The following is a 19,661-nucleotide window of genomic DNA, read 5'->3' on the forward strand; positions in this document are numbered from 1 at the left end:
CTGACAGTTCTTCTAAAAACTATCATTAAATAGTGGTATCAAATGGTAATCAATATTTTTCTAAGGTGGCTCGGTAACTCTGAATGTAGTATATGCTTGGATAAAAACTGAAAAATAAACTTAGTGTGTATATAACTAGTGTATGAAATTAATGCAGTTCATTTATTTTCCATATCCAGTTATGCCACGATTTACAGAGCAAGTGGAAGCTGCTGTGGAAGCACTTAGTGCCAATTCTGCTCAGCAAGTAGATGAGAATGAGTTCATTGATGCTTCACGCCTGGTCTATGATGGTATTCGTGATATAAGGAAAGCTGTATTGATGATTAGAGTGAGTATACTTTGCCATTCAGACCACTGGTAACATTGTTAAAATTATACTGTTTTAATTAAATATTATATAATTGGTTAGCAATTCAAGGCTACCAGAAAAGTTGTTACTTGAAATACTGTTAGTTGTTGTTTTCGACGACCACAGTAGCTGAGATTGTTAAAGAGCAACAACTATATCTACAGCATTCCTGGCCTTTTGGAGTCTTGGCCAATATTGGTAATCCTGCTGGTTATACATTATTGTTACTGGTAGGCACCTCTGTTTTCATGTGGGCTAAAGAGTCGTTTCTGTCCTTTGTCATTTTATAATATTAAAATACATCTAATTGAGTGTTCTTAATTTTATTTCAAAATTAGCGCTATAAAAATCAATTAATCTGGGTTTTTCAAATAATTTTTTATTTTTATTTTTGTATATTAAACCATAATTTATTTTCTCAAACCAGCAAATGATGTTTGTCAGTACCAATTGGAGCTTTTACCCTTATCAGCAGAGTATGGTCAGCCAAAATAAATGAAACTATTTTGTCAAGATTGCCAGTATATAATTGCAATTGAGATATTGGGCATATGAATTGTTGTACTGGGTTATAATTACCACAGAGCTGAAGTGGTTAGCTAACTCAGGTTAAAGTAGCTGAAGTGTTCAATGCGCCAATAAATATAATTCATGGAACTGATATGTTTTAGTATTTTTGCTGCAGAATTACCCCTTCTCCAGCAAAATTGTATAATACAACAAGATGTAATCATATACAGGACTCGTGCTTAAAATTAATATGCCACCCTTAATTACAATAGACAATAAGTGCAGGAGTAGACCATTCGGCCCTTTGAGCCAGCACCGCCATTCACTGTGATCATGGTTGACCATCCACAATCAGTATCCAGTTCCTGCCTTATCCCCATAACCTTTGATTCCGCTATCTTTAGGAGCTCTATCCATCTCTTTCTTGAAAGCATCCAGAGACTTGGCCTCCACAGCCTTCTGGGGCAGAGCATTCCATATATCCACCACTCTCTGGGTGAAAAAGTTTTTCCTCAACTCCGTTCTAAATGGCCTACCCCTTATTCTTAAACTGTGGCCTCTGGTTCTGGACTCACCCGTCAGCGGGAACATGCTTCCTGCCTCCAGCGTGTCCAATCCTTTAATCTTATATGTTTCAATAATATCCCCTCTCAGCCTTCTAAATTCCAGAGTATACAAACAGTACTCCAGGTGTGGTCTCACCAGGGCCCTGTACAGCTGCAGAAGGACCTCTTTGCTCTTTTACTCAATTCCCCTTGTTATGAAGGCCAGCATGCCATTAGCTTTCTTCACTGCCTGCTGTACTTGCATGCTTGCTTTCAGTGACTGATGTACAAGCACACCTAGATCTCGTTGTACTTCCCTTTTTCCTAACTTGACTCCATTTAGGAAATAATCTGCCTTCCTGTTCTTACCACCAAAGTGGATAACCTCACATTTATCCTCATTAAACTGCATCTGCCCACTCACCCAGCCTGTCCAAGTCACCCTGCATTCTCATAACAACCTCCTCACATTTCACACAGCCACCCAGCTTTGTGTCATCGGAAAATTTGCTAATGTTACTTTTAATTCCCTCATCGAAATCATTAATATATATTGTAAACAGTTGCTGTCCCAGCACTGAACCCTGCAGTACTCCACTGGTCACTGCCTGCCATTCCGAAAGGTACCCATTAATCCCTACTCTTTGTTTTCTGTCAGCCAGCCAATTTTCAATTCATGTCAGTACTTTGCCCCCAATACCATGTGCCCTAATTTTGCCCACTAATCTCCTATGTGGGACTTTATCAAAGGCTTTCTGAAAGTCCAGGTACACTACATCCACTGGCTCTCCCTTGTCCATTTTCATAGTTACATCTTCAAAATATTCCAGAAGATTAGTCGAGCACGATTTCCCCTTCATAAATCCATGCTGACTTGGACCGATCCTGTTACTGCTATCCAGATGTGTCATAATTTCAACTTTTGTAATTGACTCCAGCATCTTCCCCACCGCTGACATCAGGCTAACCGGTCTATAATTCCCTGTTTTCTCTCTTCCTCCCTTCTTGAAGAGAGAGACAACATCAGCCACCCTCCAATCCACAGGAACTGATCCTGAATCTATAGAACATTGGAAAATGATTACCAATGTGTCCACGATTTCTAAAGCCATCTCCTTAAGTAACCTGGGATGCAGACCATCAGGTCCCAGGGACTTATCAGCCTTCAGACCCAACGGTCTATCCAAGACCATTTCCTGCCAAATATAAATTTCCTTCAGTTCATCCATTACTCTAGGTTGTTTGGCCACTATTATATCTGGGAGATTGTGTCTTCCCTAGTGAAGACAGATCCAAAGTACCTGTTCAACTCGTCTGCCATTTTCTTGTTCCCCATAATAAATTCACCTGTTTCTGTCTTCAAGGGCCCAATTTTGGTCTTAACTATTTTTTTCCTTTTCACATACCTAAAGAAGCTTTTACTATCCTCCTTTATATTCTTGGCTAGTTTACCTTCGTACCTCATTTTTTCTCCGTGCATTGCCTTTTTGGTTACCTTCTGTTGCTCTTTAAAAGTTTCCCAATCCTCCGGCTTCCCACTCATCTTTGCTATGTTATCCTTCTTCTCTTTTATTTTTATACTGTCCATTACTTCCCTTGTTGGCCACGGGCTGCCCTTACTCCCCTTAGGATCTTTCTTCCTCTTTGGAATGAACTGATCCTACACCTTCCGCATTATTCCCAGAAACACTTGCCGTTGCTGTTCCACTGTCGTCCCTGCTAGGGTATTGTTCCATTGAACTTTGGCCAGCTCCTCCCTCATAGCACCATAGTTCCCTCTGTTCAACTGTAATACAGACACTTCCGAGTTTCCCTTCTCCCTCTCAAATTGTAGATTAAAATTAAGGATGACATTTCATAGTCAATAATGAGTCAATAATGATGAGAGAAAAGCAGTACAGAATCCCTGTTTCAAGTGAAATTTGATTAAGATAAAACTACATCTGTTTAGAAGTGAGTTGGTTTCTGTATTCAATGTTGTCAGTGTGTCAATATTTATAAAAGTACTTTAAAAATACAGTTATAATTCAGTGCCATTCAATGAATGCAGTTGAAAATGTATTTACCTCAAAGTATGAGGATCTCTAACTACTATGTGTAGTGTTCTTTTTAAAATAAAGAAAAATAAACTTTTTTCAAGTTTAAGGTACAATAATAAATTCCCTTAGTCTGAAAATCTTTCAAAATCATTCTGTTTATGTCCTTGAGGTTAGAAAATTTGTTTTAACCTGCATAAGCTTCTGAGTAACTGCTAATGAGTCCAATTCTAGTTGCTTAATAGGATGTGTATTGTCCAATGTCTTAGTGATTAGTTCATTTTGGAGAATGGCTTACATAAAGTAAGGTTTTGGATAATATTTGCCTGTATACCAATGATATGTGTCCAGCAATTTGGATACCATATTCAGAATAGACAATCTAAAGTCTTTCATTTGTTTACCTGTCATCTACAAATTATGAAATTAGTGAATACATAATTACACTTACAATGAATGTACTGTAGGTGTTAAATAGTAGCATATATTCTTGAGCTTGTGACCATCCTTAATATTGAAAAGTTCCATTGCAATACAATATTGCAACTTTAAAATTTTCAAATAAACGTCGATTTAGATATCAAAACAGCAATCATATTCTGTTTTCCCAATGTCAGTGTATTCATACAGCTTTTACTGCTCCTCCCCCTCCCCCTCCCATCAGACACCTGAAGAACTGGATGACTCAGACTTTGAAACTGAAGACTTTGACGTTCAAAGCAGAACTAGTGTTCAGACACAGGAAGACCAGCTTATTAATGGCCAAAGTGCAAGGGTAAGATGTGTTTATTAACTCTAGTTGCTTAATAGGATGTGTATTGTCCAATGTCTTTATGTTTTTAAATACCAAAACCTTGGCCATTGAGTATTACACACTTTCTGGGGAACAACTGACAGCTGTGATCCTGAAATTGGTAAATAAAGTTGCTGCAGAACTAATTATGGAGAAAATCAACAAGTCATGTTATGCAGTAAATAAGTAGTAATTTTGTAATTTTATCTTATTGCAGTAGGATTATTATAAAATATTTTATTTGAACTGTTTTTGGGAAAGAGTTGCTTGTATGATTTTGTTTAAAATAGCTGTGCAGAGTATAAGACCAGAGAATATTGTCCTCTATCAACGTAGATGACAGCTGTTAGGATCTGAAGAATGAGGTAGGGCAGTTTTAGTACAGTTCCCAATGGACAGTTCCACAGCGCTCAGCTGCTCTGATTTTTTTTTGGCACTGTTTATCTCTTGGAAAATGGGTGTTTTGAAGTCAATGGGAAAGGGAAGTGAAAATGTTATGCGCTGTATTTCTGAAGCTGGGATTAAGGCATCTTCTCCAAATAAGGGAAGCACTGTAAAGCATCAGCAAAACCAATGTTTTGTAGTACAGAGCTGATTTGAAAAGTAGTTCTGTTCATTTGTGGATTTCCTGTGTGTACTGTTTATTGTGTTGCCTCTACAAATAAAGCTTAACGTGTTCAATTTTTACATCAGTATTTCACAGCAGTTCTCTGCAGAAAATTTACTCATTTGGTGAAATTAAAGTGTCAATAAAAAGCACATATAGCAATTCTCTATATGAATTTGCAAGGGCATGTACTTGCATGTTCAGCATCAGGAAGAATTCAGGTTCACAACTTTTGGGTCTTGCAAAATTGAGCTACTTACAGATGCTATTGGAAGCCAGACAACATATTTAATTTTTATTTGCTGCTGTATTTAGCAGCAAGTAAGCTAGAAAGCCAGTCAGTATTAGCAGAATCATAGATTGCCTGGAATATACAGAGATAATCATGGCTCTGTGTACTACATCCAGATTGCAGTACATAAAATTAAGAAAGGTAAAGATGGGCTAGCTAGAATGTTTCACCCATAGTAGGTGTATCAAAAACAAGAGGGTGTACATTTAAGATGAAGGAAGGAACTTTAATAGAGATTTGAGGCTTTTTTTTAGTGGTGATTATTTGAAATATTCTGCTAGAGGAGGCAACAGGCAGAAGAATCTAAAGCAATTACAACAATCAAGCACTTAGAGAAATGCTTACATTGGTAAGGTGTAGAAGAATGTGGCTGTAATACAGGTAAATAGGGTTAGTGTAGATGGGCTGGATGTGATGGGCCAAAGGGCCTGTATCTGTGCTGTACAACTTCTACTCTGAAAACTGATGCAAAAACTGCATGGTCAAGTTAATAAGCAGAAAATGGCTCAAAATGTAATGAGTTAAGCCTTTCCAAAAATATTTTTTTAATTTTTGAAAACTATCATGAAATTGAATTCTAAACTTAAAATTGTTCAATCATTACCTTAGAAAAAAACATGAGGTATTGAATAGCCAAGTACAGGTTGATTACCCCTTATCCAAAATTCCAAAATCTGAAAACTTCCGAAATCCAAAATTTTATTTTGAGCGCTGATGTGACGTCACAAATGGAAAATTCCACAAGGCCCTGGGAAGGATTCTAGGCGATGTGCAGATCTCTGCACACAACAGGCAGTTCTGAGAAGTGACCTCACATATGTAATGAACAGAAGTTAATGAAAAATAGAAAAATACTGCATAAAGTGAAAAATGATCACAATCATATATTAGAAGATTGGATTCATCAGTGTTGGAGTGAACATATGTCACTTAATAGTATGAAACAAGCAAAGGTCTATCACAAAACTGAAAATTGCAGGTAATTGTGAATATTCAGCAGGCTGGTTGCAGAAGTTTAAGAAAAGGCATGGCTTTAATTTTTTTTTAAATTTGTGGTGATAAAGCATCTGCTGATCACAAAGCAGTAGAGAAATTTATTGAACTTGCCAAGATTGGCACTGATGAAAATCTAACACACTGAACAGCTGCATCAGTACATTTGTGTGATGAACAAGTGTAAGACAAAGACTGCTTACCGGTAGTCTGCTTACCAAAGACTGCATAAATTAAGTTGGAATGATGGCGATTCCAAGCTATCCCATTATATATTCCAAAATCCGAAATATTTCCAGCCCGAAGTATTTCAGGTATGTGGTACTCAACCTATATACTGATCAATGCGTACCCTTACTATATGTGTGTTGATCTCAATCCTTAAAGGAAAAGTTCCTGTTACATCAGATGTCCACAATATCAGAGCGGGTATTCTATTTTATTCATATTTTCTGTGAAGTTTGCAAGTTTTTTTTTTGCTCTAACAGATTAATAGTACTATATAAAATTAAGCAACTGGAGGTTTTCCATTTAAAAAACAAGATTCAGCTGTCAGCCTCGTCTTTGTTTATTAATTCACATTTGAACAGATTTTTATTTTATCTTTTTAGGCCTGATCTCTATCTGTGATGTTTTGTTTTCCAGGCCATTATGGCGCAGCTTCCACAGGAGCAGAAAGCAAAGATTGCTGAACAGGTAGCCAGCTTTGAGGAGGAGAAAATCAAGCTGGATGCTGAAGTTTCTAAGTGGGATGACAGTGGAAATGATATTATTGTCTTGGCCAAGCAGATGTGCATGATTATGATGGAGATGACAGACTTCACAAGGTGTGCTATTCATTGTTGAATTGTAGCTCATAGTTCAATGATATAATTTTAGTTGCTAAGTATCTAAGTTTTGAAATTGCCTCCTTAAACCTCTCTGCCTGCCCCTTTGAAACTACTACAGTAAAACTGATTATCTGGCACTCTTGGGACTTAGTTGTGCCAGAGCTTCAGATTTTCTGAAATAATGGATATTACGCCTAGTAATATCCCAACAGGGTCTTTTTATATATGTTACACAGTGATATAATGTACTTTCAATTGAACCTAATGAGCTTAAAGGCAGCTTGAATAATGGCAAACAACAGGAATTCTGCAGATGCAGAATAATGGCAGTAGGAAAACAGGGTTCTTTGAAGTGAGCATAGAAAACTGAGCCACACTGGGTTCAAAAAGTTGTAGAGGAAACAAAGCCACCTGATCCACACATCGAATTGTAAAGATTTCTAAACAATGGGATAACACAGTATCAGAGGACTCTACATGCCATGTTACTAGTACCATATTTGTGTATTTATTTTTTACTATTATTGTTTTTTTGTATTTGCATGGCTTGTACTTTGCACATTGTTTCTCAGTGTCTGTACATATGTTTGTAGCTTTTTATTGATTTATTTCTATTTCATTGTTCTACTGTGAGTGCCTGCAAGAAAATGAATCTCTGGGTCGTATATGGTGACATAAGCATATTTTGATAATAAATTTACTTTAAACTTTAAGTTTTATTGTACTTTGGCCAAGCTTTTGCTCAGCAGCTCTACTAGCTCCTTAACTTAGTGTCAAGTTTTGTTGTAAAATACTTGGGGCATTCTGTAAATATAAGTTGTTTAATATTTGCTTTTTTTTGTTCTATTTTATAGAGGGAAAGGTCCACTGAAAAATACGTCTGATGTAATCAGTGCGGCCAAGAAAATTGCTGAAGCAGGTTCAAGAATGGATAAGCTTGGACGTACTATTGCTGATCACGTGAGCATTGCCTTCCTCCCCCACCCTAACTGGTTTCTGGCCCTTGCTCTCATTCTCTCTCCCCTCCACCTCCGAATACCACTCCCCCCCCCCACCACCCCGATGCTAGGTGACATTAGTCAATAAAAATTGAGGTGGAATAATCTGGGATTTTATCAGAAATACTAAGATCTCCATGTAGCACACCTGAGCCTATTTCTTTGCACAAGAGTGGCTGTGAAGCATTATGGTATAGTGGATTCTTGAATTGGGCTTCTAAATATGACAAACAACAGGATATCAAAATAGACACATTTTTGTGCTTTCAAGTTTCTACACTGAGTTACCAGCAATCTGTTTCATTGACTATCCACTTAAGTTCTTTTTGCCACAGGAAACTGAAACATAATTCACAATTTAATATGATTTTTGTCATTTTAAAATACAGCATTTTAACTACAGTACTAGATCTTGTAGAAAATAGAGAATAACATGCAGCCAATAAATTATAAATTCTAGTGCATAATTGCTGTAATTTTCACTATTCACAATTAAAATGTGTAATTGGATAAATAACATGAGAGCAAGCAGGTGCGGACATCTAAACTTGCTCACTGCTTGTTTCACTCAGTATTGTGGTAATACTCATCTGTTTGGTACAAGGTGACTAAAGACCTTTTTATATCAATGGTGTCTTTGCAGATGTCTCAGTTACAGGTTCCTACAGATGTTAAGTCTGAATAAACAGTACTTATAACAAGCAGTAACTTAATCCACTTGATTGACTCAATCCACTTCTGGTTTAACATAATTGAGGTGCTAAAATCCATTTGTTTTAAGACTTGGATTATACTGTAGGATTTCAGTATATAATGTTTTTAATTTCAGACGTTTAGTTAGAAAAGCTGATCAGGTTAATCATACTGCCTGCAGAATAAAACTGGAAAATTATTCTATTTGTCTCTTTGCACAGGGATGTATTTTTTTTCTGTTAAGATGAACTGGAAATATTCGCTCTTTCTTTCCTTCATAACTTAAAACAACTTTTCTTTTTTCAAAATCTGACATTACCTTTGAAAAATCTCCTTTCACCTTTGCATATTTGAGTCAACATTAGTTTATATAGATTTAATTTAAAATTTTAAATTATTACATGATAAATGATAACTAGTTTTTTGTAATTTTGCAGTTAAGGGTATTTTTACTCGGCTCAGTTATGTTTATGATGTATTACCAGAAATATATACAGCCTAAATTGTTCATGAACATTTCAGTCCTGAGTTGAGTGAATGGTTACCTAGTTGCTTGCAGGTTAATTACCCAGTTAGCTCACATGTATTCATCTTTTAACAAAAAAGCATACGTTACTGTGCAGAAGTCTTAGGCACATGTACAGTGCCTATAAAAAGTATTCCCTCCCTCCCCCCCCTGAGGTTTTCATGTTCTATTGTTTTACAACATTGAATCACGGTGGTGTTAATTTGGCTTTTTGATACTGATCAACAGAAAAAGACTCAATTATGTCAAAGAGAAAACAGATCTCTAAAAAGTGATGTAAGTTAATTACAAATATAATTTACAAAATAACTGATTGCAAGTATTCACCCCCCCCCCTTAATATGGTTAATAAGGTACACCAAATCATCACTGGTTTCTGATTGGTTTCAGAAGTCACATAATTAATTAAATGGAGATCACCTGTTTGCACTCAAGGTGTTTCAATTAATTGTAGTAAAAAAAAATACACTTGTATCTGGGAGGTCGAGCTGCAGTGAGTCAGTATTCTAGCAAAAACTAAACCATGAAAACAAAGGAAAACTCCCAAGCAATTCCGCAATAAAGATTGTCAATCATCAAGAACTGGAAAGAATATTGCACAGCTGTAAATCTGCCTAGACAGGCTGTCCTCAAAACTGAGTGACCGTGCAAGAAGGAGACCAGTGAGGGAGGCCACCAAGAGACCTATGACAATACTAGAGGAGTTACAAGCTTCAGTGGCTGAGATGGGAGAGGCTATGCACCAGCTGTTGCCTTGGGTGCTTCACCAGTCACAGCTTTACGCAGGAGAGGGATATGGGAGACTCTGAGTCAGCTGGAAGAAGGTTCTATGGTCTGATCAAACCAAAATCGAGCTTTTTGGTCATCAGACTAAATTCTATGTTTGGTGTAAGCTAAACACTGCGCATCATCAAAAATGATACCATCCCTACTGTGAGGCATGGTGGTGGCTGCATTGTGCAGTGGGGATGCTTCACTGCAGCAGGCTCTGGAAGGCTTGTAGAGGGTAAAATGAATGCAACAAAATACAGGGGAAATCCTGGTGGAAAACCTGATGCAGTCTGCAAGAGAACTGTGACTTGGGAAAAGATTTGTTTTCCAGCAGGACAGTGACCCCAAGCATAAAGCCAAAGCTACACAGGAATGGCTCAAAAACAACAAAGTTATTATCCTGGAGTAGCTAAGTCAGAGTCCAGACCTCAATCCAATTGAGAATTTGTGGCTGGACTTGAGAAGGGCTGTTCACTCACGATCCCCATGCGATCTGACAGAGCTTGAGCAGTTTTGTAAAGAGAATGGGGAAAAAGCTACAGTGTCCAGATGTGCAAAGCTGATAAGAGACCTATCCACACAGACTCAAGGCTGTAATTGCTGCCAAAAGTGCATCTGCTAAATATTGACTTGAAGCGGGGTAAATACTTAATGCAATCAACACACATCAAAGTTGCTGGTGAACGCAGCAGGCCAGGCAGTATCTCTAGGAAGAGGTATAGTCAACGTTTCGGGCCGAGACCCTTCATCAGGACTAACTGAAAGAAGAGCTAGTAAGAATGCAATCAATTATTTTGTGTTTTATATTTGTAATTAATTTAGATCACTTTGTAGAAATTTGTTTTCACTTTGACACTAAAATGTCAAAAAAGCCAAATTAAATCCACTGTGATTCAATGTCATAAAACAATAAAACATGAAAGCTTCCAAGTTGAGGTGAATTCTTTTTATATCCACTGTATATAATTAGGGTGCCTAAGACTTTTGCACAGTACTGTATTTGTCAATGTGCAATGGAGAGTAAGTTTATAAATGTGGCGGGAGCAAAGGATGTTGGGAATGGCAAGGGTGGAGCACCATAGGTGGGGGCAGGACAGGTGGCAGAGAAAGAGTGCCAGGGATGGGGGAGGAGGATGTAGACACGCTCAGCCTGAGACACCAGTCACGGTCATTTGATTCCAAATAATTGGTTTATTGATCATTATATAATTTCTCTCTGGTGCTTCCTGCTCCTCCCCCCCCCCCCTTCTCCAACCATGATTTCTCTCTCCCTGCTCCCTTCCCACTCTCAGTTCACAATGGAGATCTGTATCAGAATCAAGGTTATCATCTCTCACATATGTCATTGTATTTTTTTGCGGCAGCAGTACAGTGCAATATATAAATTTCTACAGTGGTATGTAAAAGTCTTAGGCATCCTAGCTATACATATATGCCTAAGACTTCTGCACAGTACTACACAAACTGACTGTTTAAAATTTAAAACCAGCAATACTAGTAGCCTATGTATATAAACATTAAAGTTGTGAAGAAAGCATTGAGCACAGATTGAAATGTGGGGGATTCATTCACAGAGTTAAAATATTTCTCAGGTAGATAATTTTTTGTTTCAGGACAAAGTATCAAAGGCTCTGGACAAAGATACTAAAATCTCTGGCAATATTTTTTTGACCCTTTTATCACAGCTTTCTTCCATGTACTTAGTTTTTTGTTCATAGAGAAGCCAGGCGTCACTCTAGCATAAGTAAATGGTAAAATATTGTGTTGAACCGATTAACTCATGCAGGGAAACACTTAAGTCAGTTTCAGAATGACAAACCATTGCAACATTGGTGCCTCCCAACCAAAAGTTCCTTTGAATGTCAAGCATGCTGACAAAAGTTGAAGACTACATTCAGACTGGTTACTAATGAAGGGATTTGTCTCCTAAGAGACAATCAAGAACGGGGTCTTTACTATTTAAGGTTTAAACTGAAATATGATTGGACAGGGATGTTCTGATCTGTCAATTATTTGTCTGTGAAGACTGGCCAGCAGCATGAGTATTTCTAACCTTTTTACCTTGTTAGCACTGAATCCTTTTCCAGAATGCTGGAGGCTAAATAATGCACACAAGCTCCTTTGGTATTAATTTCAGATAAACGTCTGCAATTTCTGTTGGATTCCTTTTACAAATTCTGAATTTCATTTGATTGATTTTGCTGACAGGATAATGCAGATAAGTCATAGAAAATTGTACAGGTCATTTCTATTTTCAGGTTATCCATGTTAGTCGAACTTAGTTCTGCAGGCCATGTTTATTGGTATGGATCCAGCAGATTCTGCTGTTTAACTGAACTTGTCAGTCCACCTCTGCACCATTTTTCAAATGAACTCTGTATCCCTAAATTTGCTTGATATCTGATACTTAGACATCATTTCCTTGACTAAGCCTCTGCAGCCCTTCGTATGATGAATTCTAAAGCTTCACCAGCTACTGGATGAAAAAAAAACTTCTTACCTCTGTCCTTCCTGGCCAGCTCTGTTTTGTGTCTGAGTCCTAATTCTGTCTGTTCCAGACAACAGAAACATTAACTGTGTTGAAAAAAACCTCCTTTCAAGCTCCTTAAGAAGTGCATACATTTCAATGAAATTGCCTTATTTTTCTGTACTCTAGAAGAGTAAAGGTATAGTATGTTTCCTTGTACAACAAATCTGTCATCTAAGAATCAGTCTGGTAATTTGCAGCAGTCGTTCTATTGCATTTTTTTCCCCATGGGCACCTGTATACTATTCCAAATGGAGCATCACCAAAGCTCTATTTATTTAAAAGTTGCAGACATCACTATTCTTTTACTCAAATCTTGCAGTATAGAACATAATATGAAGTTAAGCCATGAGTTTGAAAAAACCTGATGTTTTTTCACTCAGAATTTGAAACATTCATAGGAATTGTGAATTTTTTAACTAGTATTTTCTTTTGTAGTGCCCAGATTCCAGCTGCAAGCAAGATTTATTGGCTTATCTGCAGCGCATTGCTTTGTATTGCCATCAGTTGAATATCTGCAGCAAAGTAAAGGCAGAAGTTCAAAACCTGGGTGGAGAACTCATTGTGTCTGGAGTAAGTATTCTGTAATTAATGAAAATACAGATGGCTATTTTGAGATGTAACAGATATTGGCTTTTTATGCCATCATTCTGAGCCAGCAGTAGGGTAGTTCATTTGCCTGGTGGTATGTGTGTGCCTGACTTGCACCACACAAAATGTGGGTCTGGCTGGTTGGGGTAATATTGACCAAGAGAGAATTACTTTAAGTTTTCTACTCTTGTTTTATTTCTTGGGGTCTGGCAATCTAATTATTTGGTATTTCAGTGCAAAGCAATAGCCTATATGCAGTCCTGTATGGTGGACCCCATAGCTTCATGACTGGAGGCCGTTGACTATAATTTGCTTGTTACTTTAGCTTCCAGAACACTTCTGGATGCTGAGTTTTCCAGAGGTACACTAAGTTGTTTGTATTTGTAGTCATTCATTTACAATGCTTATGTCATTTTCTTTGCAAGAGTTGGGAAAATGTCCCAGCCCTGTTGAAACCAGCCTGTAAATCTGAGGCACAATCAGTTATTGGCCTCTTTCAACTAGGTTCTGTTGGTATATCAGATGGAATCCCAAAGAGCTCCCATAGAATTTCTATGTTGTCTACTTATATTTAAAATTAACCTGTCCAATCTACCTAAGTTTTTGCCAATCTTCAAATGCATTGTTGTAGACTAAAAACGTTAATCAAGAACTAGAGTAATGAGTTAGTGACATGCAGAATATTCTTAACACTAGTATCATCAATTTGTTAGTCGAATCAACTATATGAGTTAGCAAGTTAAATATCTATGTTGTTAAAAATAAATTACAATGTTTTAAATTGACGACTCTTTTCCCTAACTTACGTAGCATAGTAGAACACTGCACCTCAAAGCCCTCTATTTTTCTATTATCCATGTTCCTAAGAGTAACTTAAATGTCCCTAATGTATCTGCTTTATTACCACTCATGGCATGGTGTTCCATGCTCTCACCACTCGATGTTTAAAAAAAATCTTATCTCTGACATTCTCCCTTTGTTCTCTCTTTGTTCCAATCACCTTAAAATTATGCCCCTCACATTCGTCATTTCTGCCCTGGGAAAAAGTCTCTGGTTATCCACTTGATGTGTGCCTCTTATCATCTTGCACACCTCCGTTCCTTCATACAGCTAAGAGTCCTGCCTTTAATCCTGCATTCTGCATTGAAGTTTGACCTTCCAGCATGAATCACTTCATACCTTTCCAGGTTGAACTCTATCTGCTACTTCTCTGCCTCGCTCTATATCTTGTTATTATTCTGTTTAGCCTATGACAACCTCCTTTTCTCCAAAAAGAAAAGCTCTGGCTCACTCAGCCTATCTTCACAAGACATGCCCTCTAATCTGAACAGCATCTTGGTAAGTTTCCTCTATACCCTCTCTACAGCTTCGCTACCTACTTATGCAGCAACTTTGAGAGATCTATGGATGTGGACCCCAAGAACCCTCTATTCCTCCACACTGCTGAACTCCAGGCAGAATGCTGTTTATCTGTTACCACTCTCTGCCTTCTATGGGCAAACTAATTCTGAACTCACACAGCCAAGTTTCCCTATATCCCATGTATCCTGACTGAATGAACCTACCATGGGGAACTATATCAAATGGCTTACTAGAATGCGTATACACCAAATCCACTGTTCTACCTTTATCAGTGTGCTTTGTTGCATCCTCAAAAATTTATTCAGGTACATGCCGTGTGATCTACCCTCACAAAGCCACATCAGACTATGCTTTTTCAAATGCTCATAAATCCTGTCTTCAATCATTTGCTCACGACTAACCTAAGACCCACTAGTCTATAATTCCCACGGTTATCTCTATTCCCTTTTTTAAAACGAAATAACATTTGTTACATTGTAGTCATCTGTACTACTGTGGCTGGTGAGGACAAAAAGATCATCGCCAAAGGCATAGCAGTCTCTTCCCATAGTAACCTGGCGCATATCCTGTCTGACATTGGGAACTATCCTAATGTTTTTCAAAAGTTCCAGCACATCATCTTTCTTAACGTCAACATTTACTAGCATTTCAGCCTGCTTTACATTATTCTCACAAATGTCAAGGTCCGTCTCACGGATGAATACTGAAGGAAAGTTTTCATGAAGGACCTCCCCTACCTTCTCCGACTCCAGGCAACTGTTTCCTCTTTCATACCTGATTGTTCTACCCTCATCTTAGTCATTCTCCTGTTCTTCATATATGTGTAGAATGCCTTGAGGATTTCCTTAATTATATTCTCCAAGGATTTCTCATGCCCCCTTTTATCTTTCCTAAGTCTAATCCTCAGCTCCTTCCTGGCTACCTTGTAACTCTGTAGAACCCTGTCTGACCCTTGCTTCCTAAGCCTTAAGTAAGCTTTTTTTTTTCTCTTGACTAGATATTCCACATCCTCTGTGCTTCCTTCATACCATCCTTTCCCTGCCTCAATACAAAACAACCTCCACATTTCCATTTTGCATTTCCTGAGTACGTCTATCCCCATTTCTGCTCCCAGTTTCCTACCTAGTAGTATCATAATTTCATCTCAATTAAATAATTGCCCATATCGTCTGTGCTTATCTCTCTCCAAAGCTATGGTAAAGGTCAATAAGTTGTGGTCACTCTCCAAAATTCTCACTCACTGAGAAATCTGACACCTGACCAGGTTCATTGCCTAGCCTCAGATCCAGTATGACCTCTCCTCTGGTTGGCCCGCCTATGTACTGCATTAGGAGTTCTTCCTGGACACAGTTAAATAACAGCAGATTGTGCCACTGAGTTAAATCCTTAATGCTATTTACTGAAAATAACATTAAATTTATCTGTGCAACTTTCTCCTGACCGGTTAAAGCAACAACTTTAGCTTTGCAATGTACTGAACATACTAATTTTAGTACTGGACCAAGTAAATCTTGCTAGGGAGAGAAAGATCCTATATATTATATAACTGAAAACTCTGGTTAGACTAAAGAAATTCTAGGCACATGTCTTCACTTTTATTGGATTAAGTGAGAAAGATGAAGCAGCACAAATGCATTTCATTCAAGAGCAATCCTATGCTTAGATTGTTTATTTCAGAGTGCAATTTGCTCATTTAATAGAGGTCTACTTTTTCTTGCTATATGATTTTATTTTTATAGTTTTAGCTATTTGCTAAAGAATTGAAGCACAAACCAATGTTATTGTAACAGAATATGATTTAAGTTGAAGAATTTCCATATGGGATGTTTAAACATGATTCATTACTATGTTGACGTAAGAGATGGATTATCTGCTGGTCATTAGGCCTCCTGCTGTGCATAGCCATTCAGAAAAAAAAAATTTGGAAAGCTGTCAGTCATTTGTAGTTGACTAATATGACAATACTTGCTGCGAAAGCTCACTTGGAAAGATCACCCATTTTCTATGATATTGGACAGCTATCAAAAGCAATGAGGCTGTATTTCAAGCCAATAGTTTCAGGGGAGGAATGGGAAGAACTTGGAGGTAACTTGGTGTGTAATCGGCAATTTTAGACGAACCATGAAAGTGTATTAACACTATGGTTTGGCAAAGGACATTGTGCACTGTAATTTAAGGCAAAATTTTGCATTAAATCAATTCGTTCACAGAAATTTTGATAACTTAAAATCTACAGTATTGCCAACAAAAAAGGAGTACAAGTTTTGGTGTACAATTTAACACTATAATATAAAGACTGAAAACTTAAGGTTTCTTACATCTTATACATTTGCATGATACCTCACAGGTGGTATTGACAAAATAACATGTATAGTTTTAGCAGCATGTGCTGTTAGTAAACAGAATTACTGCATATAATCTTGAGTTTATGTTAAAATTGCCACTTAATTGTAGTTAATGGATAATTTTCAGACATTTATCTTGTGTCTCATTTACAGGTGGATAGTGCAATGTCTTTGATCCAAGCTGCAAAGAACTTGATGAATGCTGTGGTACAAACAGTTAAAGCTTCCTATGTGGCATCCACTAAATACCAGAAGTCTCTTGGCATGGCATCGCTGAACATGCCTGCTGTTTCGTGGAAGATGAGGGCTCCTGAGAAGAAACCCTTGGTTAAGAGGGAGAAAAATGACGATATTCACAAAGTTAAAAGATCATCTCAGAAAAAGCATGTCTCACCAGTACAGGCTCTCAGTGAGTTCAAGGCTATGGATAGCATTTAGAATAAAAAAAACATTCCTATAATATATCACTCACTGAAAAAAAGTACAGTTGAATGGGTTTCAGGAACTCTCTATAATTTGCTTTAACTTTTTATTATAAGAAAGCTAGGCATTTAAGATACATAAATGCGAATCATAGCAAGTTACTCATTCTTTCTTAAAGTTAAATAAAATTAGGCTCCATTCCGTAACTGGGAGGGAAGTTGTAAAAGATCTATACATTAGGTCAAATTTAAGCTTTGTCTAACTCTCTGTAACAAGCTGGTAATAACTTTAATATAATTAAGAAACTAACTTTTTAAGAGATGTGCAGTTCGAATACTGAATCTTAAAGCCCACAAGTTCTTACAATCAAGTGAGATGGCAATAATCTGTTTTTAAATTCATTTCAATGATCAATCACACTTGTACAGTAATGAAAGACTTTAAAGCATTGCATTTATGTAGAGGTTTTGATTGATTTAATTGCCTTAGCTCGTTTGTGGGGTGGTTTGTAATTTTGAATTTAAGGGTTTTCTACTAGTTTTCTTTCCCTTCCTGCTACACCTCTTCCCACCCCCAATTCTCCCCATCTTCTCCTGCAGTCAAACCAAAAGGGAATTTCTATCTTTTTTTTGTTACCCTTTTCAAAAAAGGGGCAAGTTCTTTACATATTCTTCAGCATTAATATGATCTTTGGTTGTGGTTGATAGAGCAATAGAACTTTAATAGCCAAAATATTATTGTGCTACGCAATCTTATATATATCAAGGTAAAAAGTAATGGTATGATAATCATTGAAGACAATCCTAAATTAGTAACTAGAGTTGTAATGTACCATACTTAAGGACATTTTTAAAAGAAATCTTTTTCATGATTTAAATGCTTTTTGAACTATAAATTTACCTCTGTACTGGCTATAATTCTCAAATAAAGTTACTGTTTTGACAAACCTTTTAGCTTCTGGCATTCTGAAATTTTAGCTATCCATTTGCAGTTAACTGAAATATATCACGGTTTCTGTTCTACATACGTGTATAACAAAGCTCTAAGAACACCTACTCCAGCCTTGGGTAAAAAGTTGCAAGTTACAGTTATAGATTTGGCTATATTTGGTTAGTAGTTGTTCTGATCATGGAGTTTATTTGTGTTAAAGTGTTTTACACATTTTAATATATTTAGAAAAGGGTGCATTTCCAACAGTATTTTGTAACTTGAATGATACAGATATGGGCATTGTGGGCAAGGGAAAGTGATTTTGGCTTAAGTATTTTAGTTCTGTAGGTTGCAAATTAATTAGTTCAAAAGCATGGATATTTAAAGTTTAGCTAAAAAAATTTTCTTGGAGTAGTAATATCTTTACTCTCTTTTGGATGCAAAGGTGTTTCACTGATTATTAGGCATTCTAAATCAAAGGTGTCAACTTTGGCATATTTTGAAGATCATGCAGCCTTTAGGGATGTATCACATATGTTTACCTTGATGCTGTGTCGGTTTACCAATGACCGGTTTACCGTGACAAATCAAAGTTGTCACAGTCACTCAGTCAACATCTTTGAATGTACAATAATGAAGGGCGGAAGAATTCTGTCGAAGAACCTTTCCCCTGAAAAGGTTACTACTCTCTTTCCACAAATGTTGCCTGATGAGTTTCTGCAGATTTTTTTTTAAATTTCACATTTCCAGCCTTTAGGTTTTTTTTTTGTGGGGGCATTTTCCTTCTATCCATTGCATGCAGCTTTGAAATGTTCCTGAGAGGCAGGAAAACCGATATCTTGAGGAGAAAAATCTGGGAGTTGGCTCTGTAATCATAAGATATCAAACAAATCTAGTATTGTTACTGGTGGATGCCACAACCTGTAAATCCCCACCTACTTTCTAAGGTGCTGGGGATTTTGATACCCACACGGAAGCTGCCCATTACCCTTTTGAAAGTTTACATCAAGTCTGCGCTCATTGTATGAGCCAGAAACTTTTCTTGCAGTGATAAATGTGTTTAGCAATTTGTATTAGTGTCTTAGGCTACGTCCACACTAGACCGGATAAATCCGTAACCGAAGCTTTTTCTCTTTGTTTTGACCCTCCGTCCACACTGAAACGGCATTTTCCTCCCCCGAAAACAGAGCTTTTCAAAAACACTCTCCAAAGTGAATAAATCTGAAAACACCTAATGGCTGGTGTAGTGTGTACAGGGTAACCGGCTCTTTTTAAAAACACTGTCATAACGTGTCGGAACAGGTGGTGGCGGCAGCACGGCATTTCATTGTTTTCTTGAACGCAACCTCCAACACCACAACAACAATGGCGGAAGGCTTTGTGCGTGTGTTGTTTACTTTATTGTCTACGTTATTTTCAACCCCCCCACACGACCTAACAATTTCAGAACAGATGGCGAGACTGAAGCCAGCAGTTAGAAACACCAAATACTTTGACCCATAACTTACTGAATACTGAATAAATACAAACGTTTGTA

At 37.3% G+C, this 19,661-nt stretch overlaps 1 protein-coding gene across 3 annotated transcripts in view; it reads left to right on the forward strand.

Moving 5' to 3' along the window:
• ctnna1 (catenin (cadherin-associated protein), alpha 1) overlaps nt 1-18,135 on the forward strand; it is a 131,749-nt gene extending 113,614 nt beyond the window's left edge. For all 3 annotated transcript variants that reach the window (XM_063053583.1, XM_063053584.1, XM_063053585.1), the window contains exons 13-18: nt 180-331; nt 4,108-4,218; nt 6,774-6,955; nt 7,813-7,918; nt 12,912-13,046; nt 16,925-18,135. In XM_063053583.1, the coding sequence (XP_062909653.1) occupies nt 180-331; nt 4,108-4,218; nt 6,774-6,955; nt 7,813-7,918; nt 12,912-13,046; nt 16,925-17,209 (971 nt within the window). In that variant the 3' untranslated portion in view covers nt 17,210-18,135. The remainder of the gene's footprint in view (nt 1-179; nt 332-4,107; nt 4,219-6,773; nt 6,956-7,812; nt 7,919-12,911; nt 13,047-16,924) is intronic.
• Nucleotides 18,136-19,661: the final 1,526 nt, after the last annotated feature.

This window comes from Mobula hypostoma, chromosome 7, assembly GCF_963921235.1.
Source record: "Mobula hypostoma chromosome 7, sMobHyp1.1, whole genome shotgun sequence".
Taxonomy (NCBI): Eukaryota; Metazoa; Chordata; class Chondrichthyes; order Myliobatiformes; family Myliobatidae; genus Mobula; species Mobula hypostoma.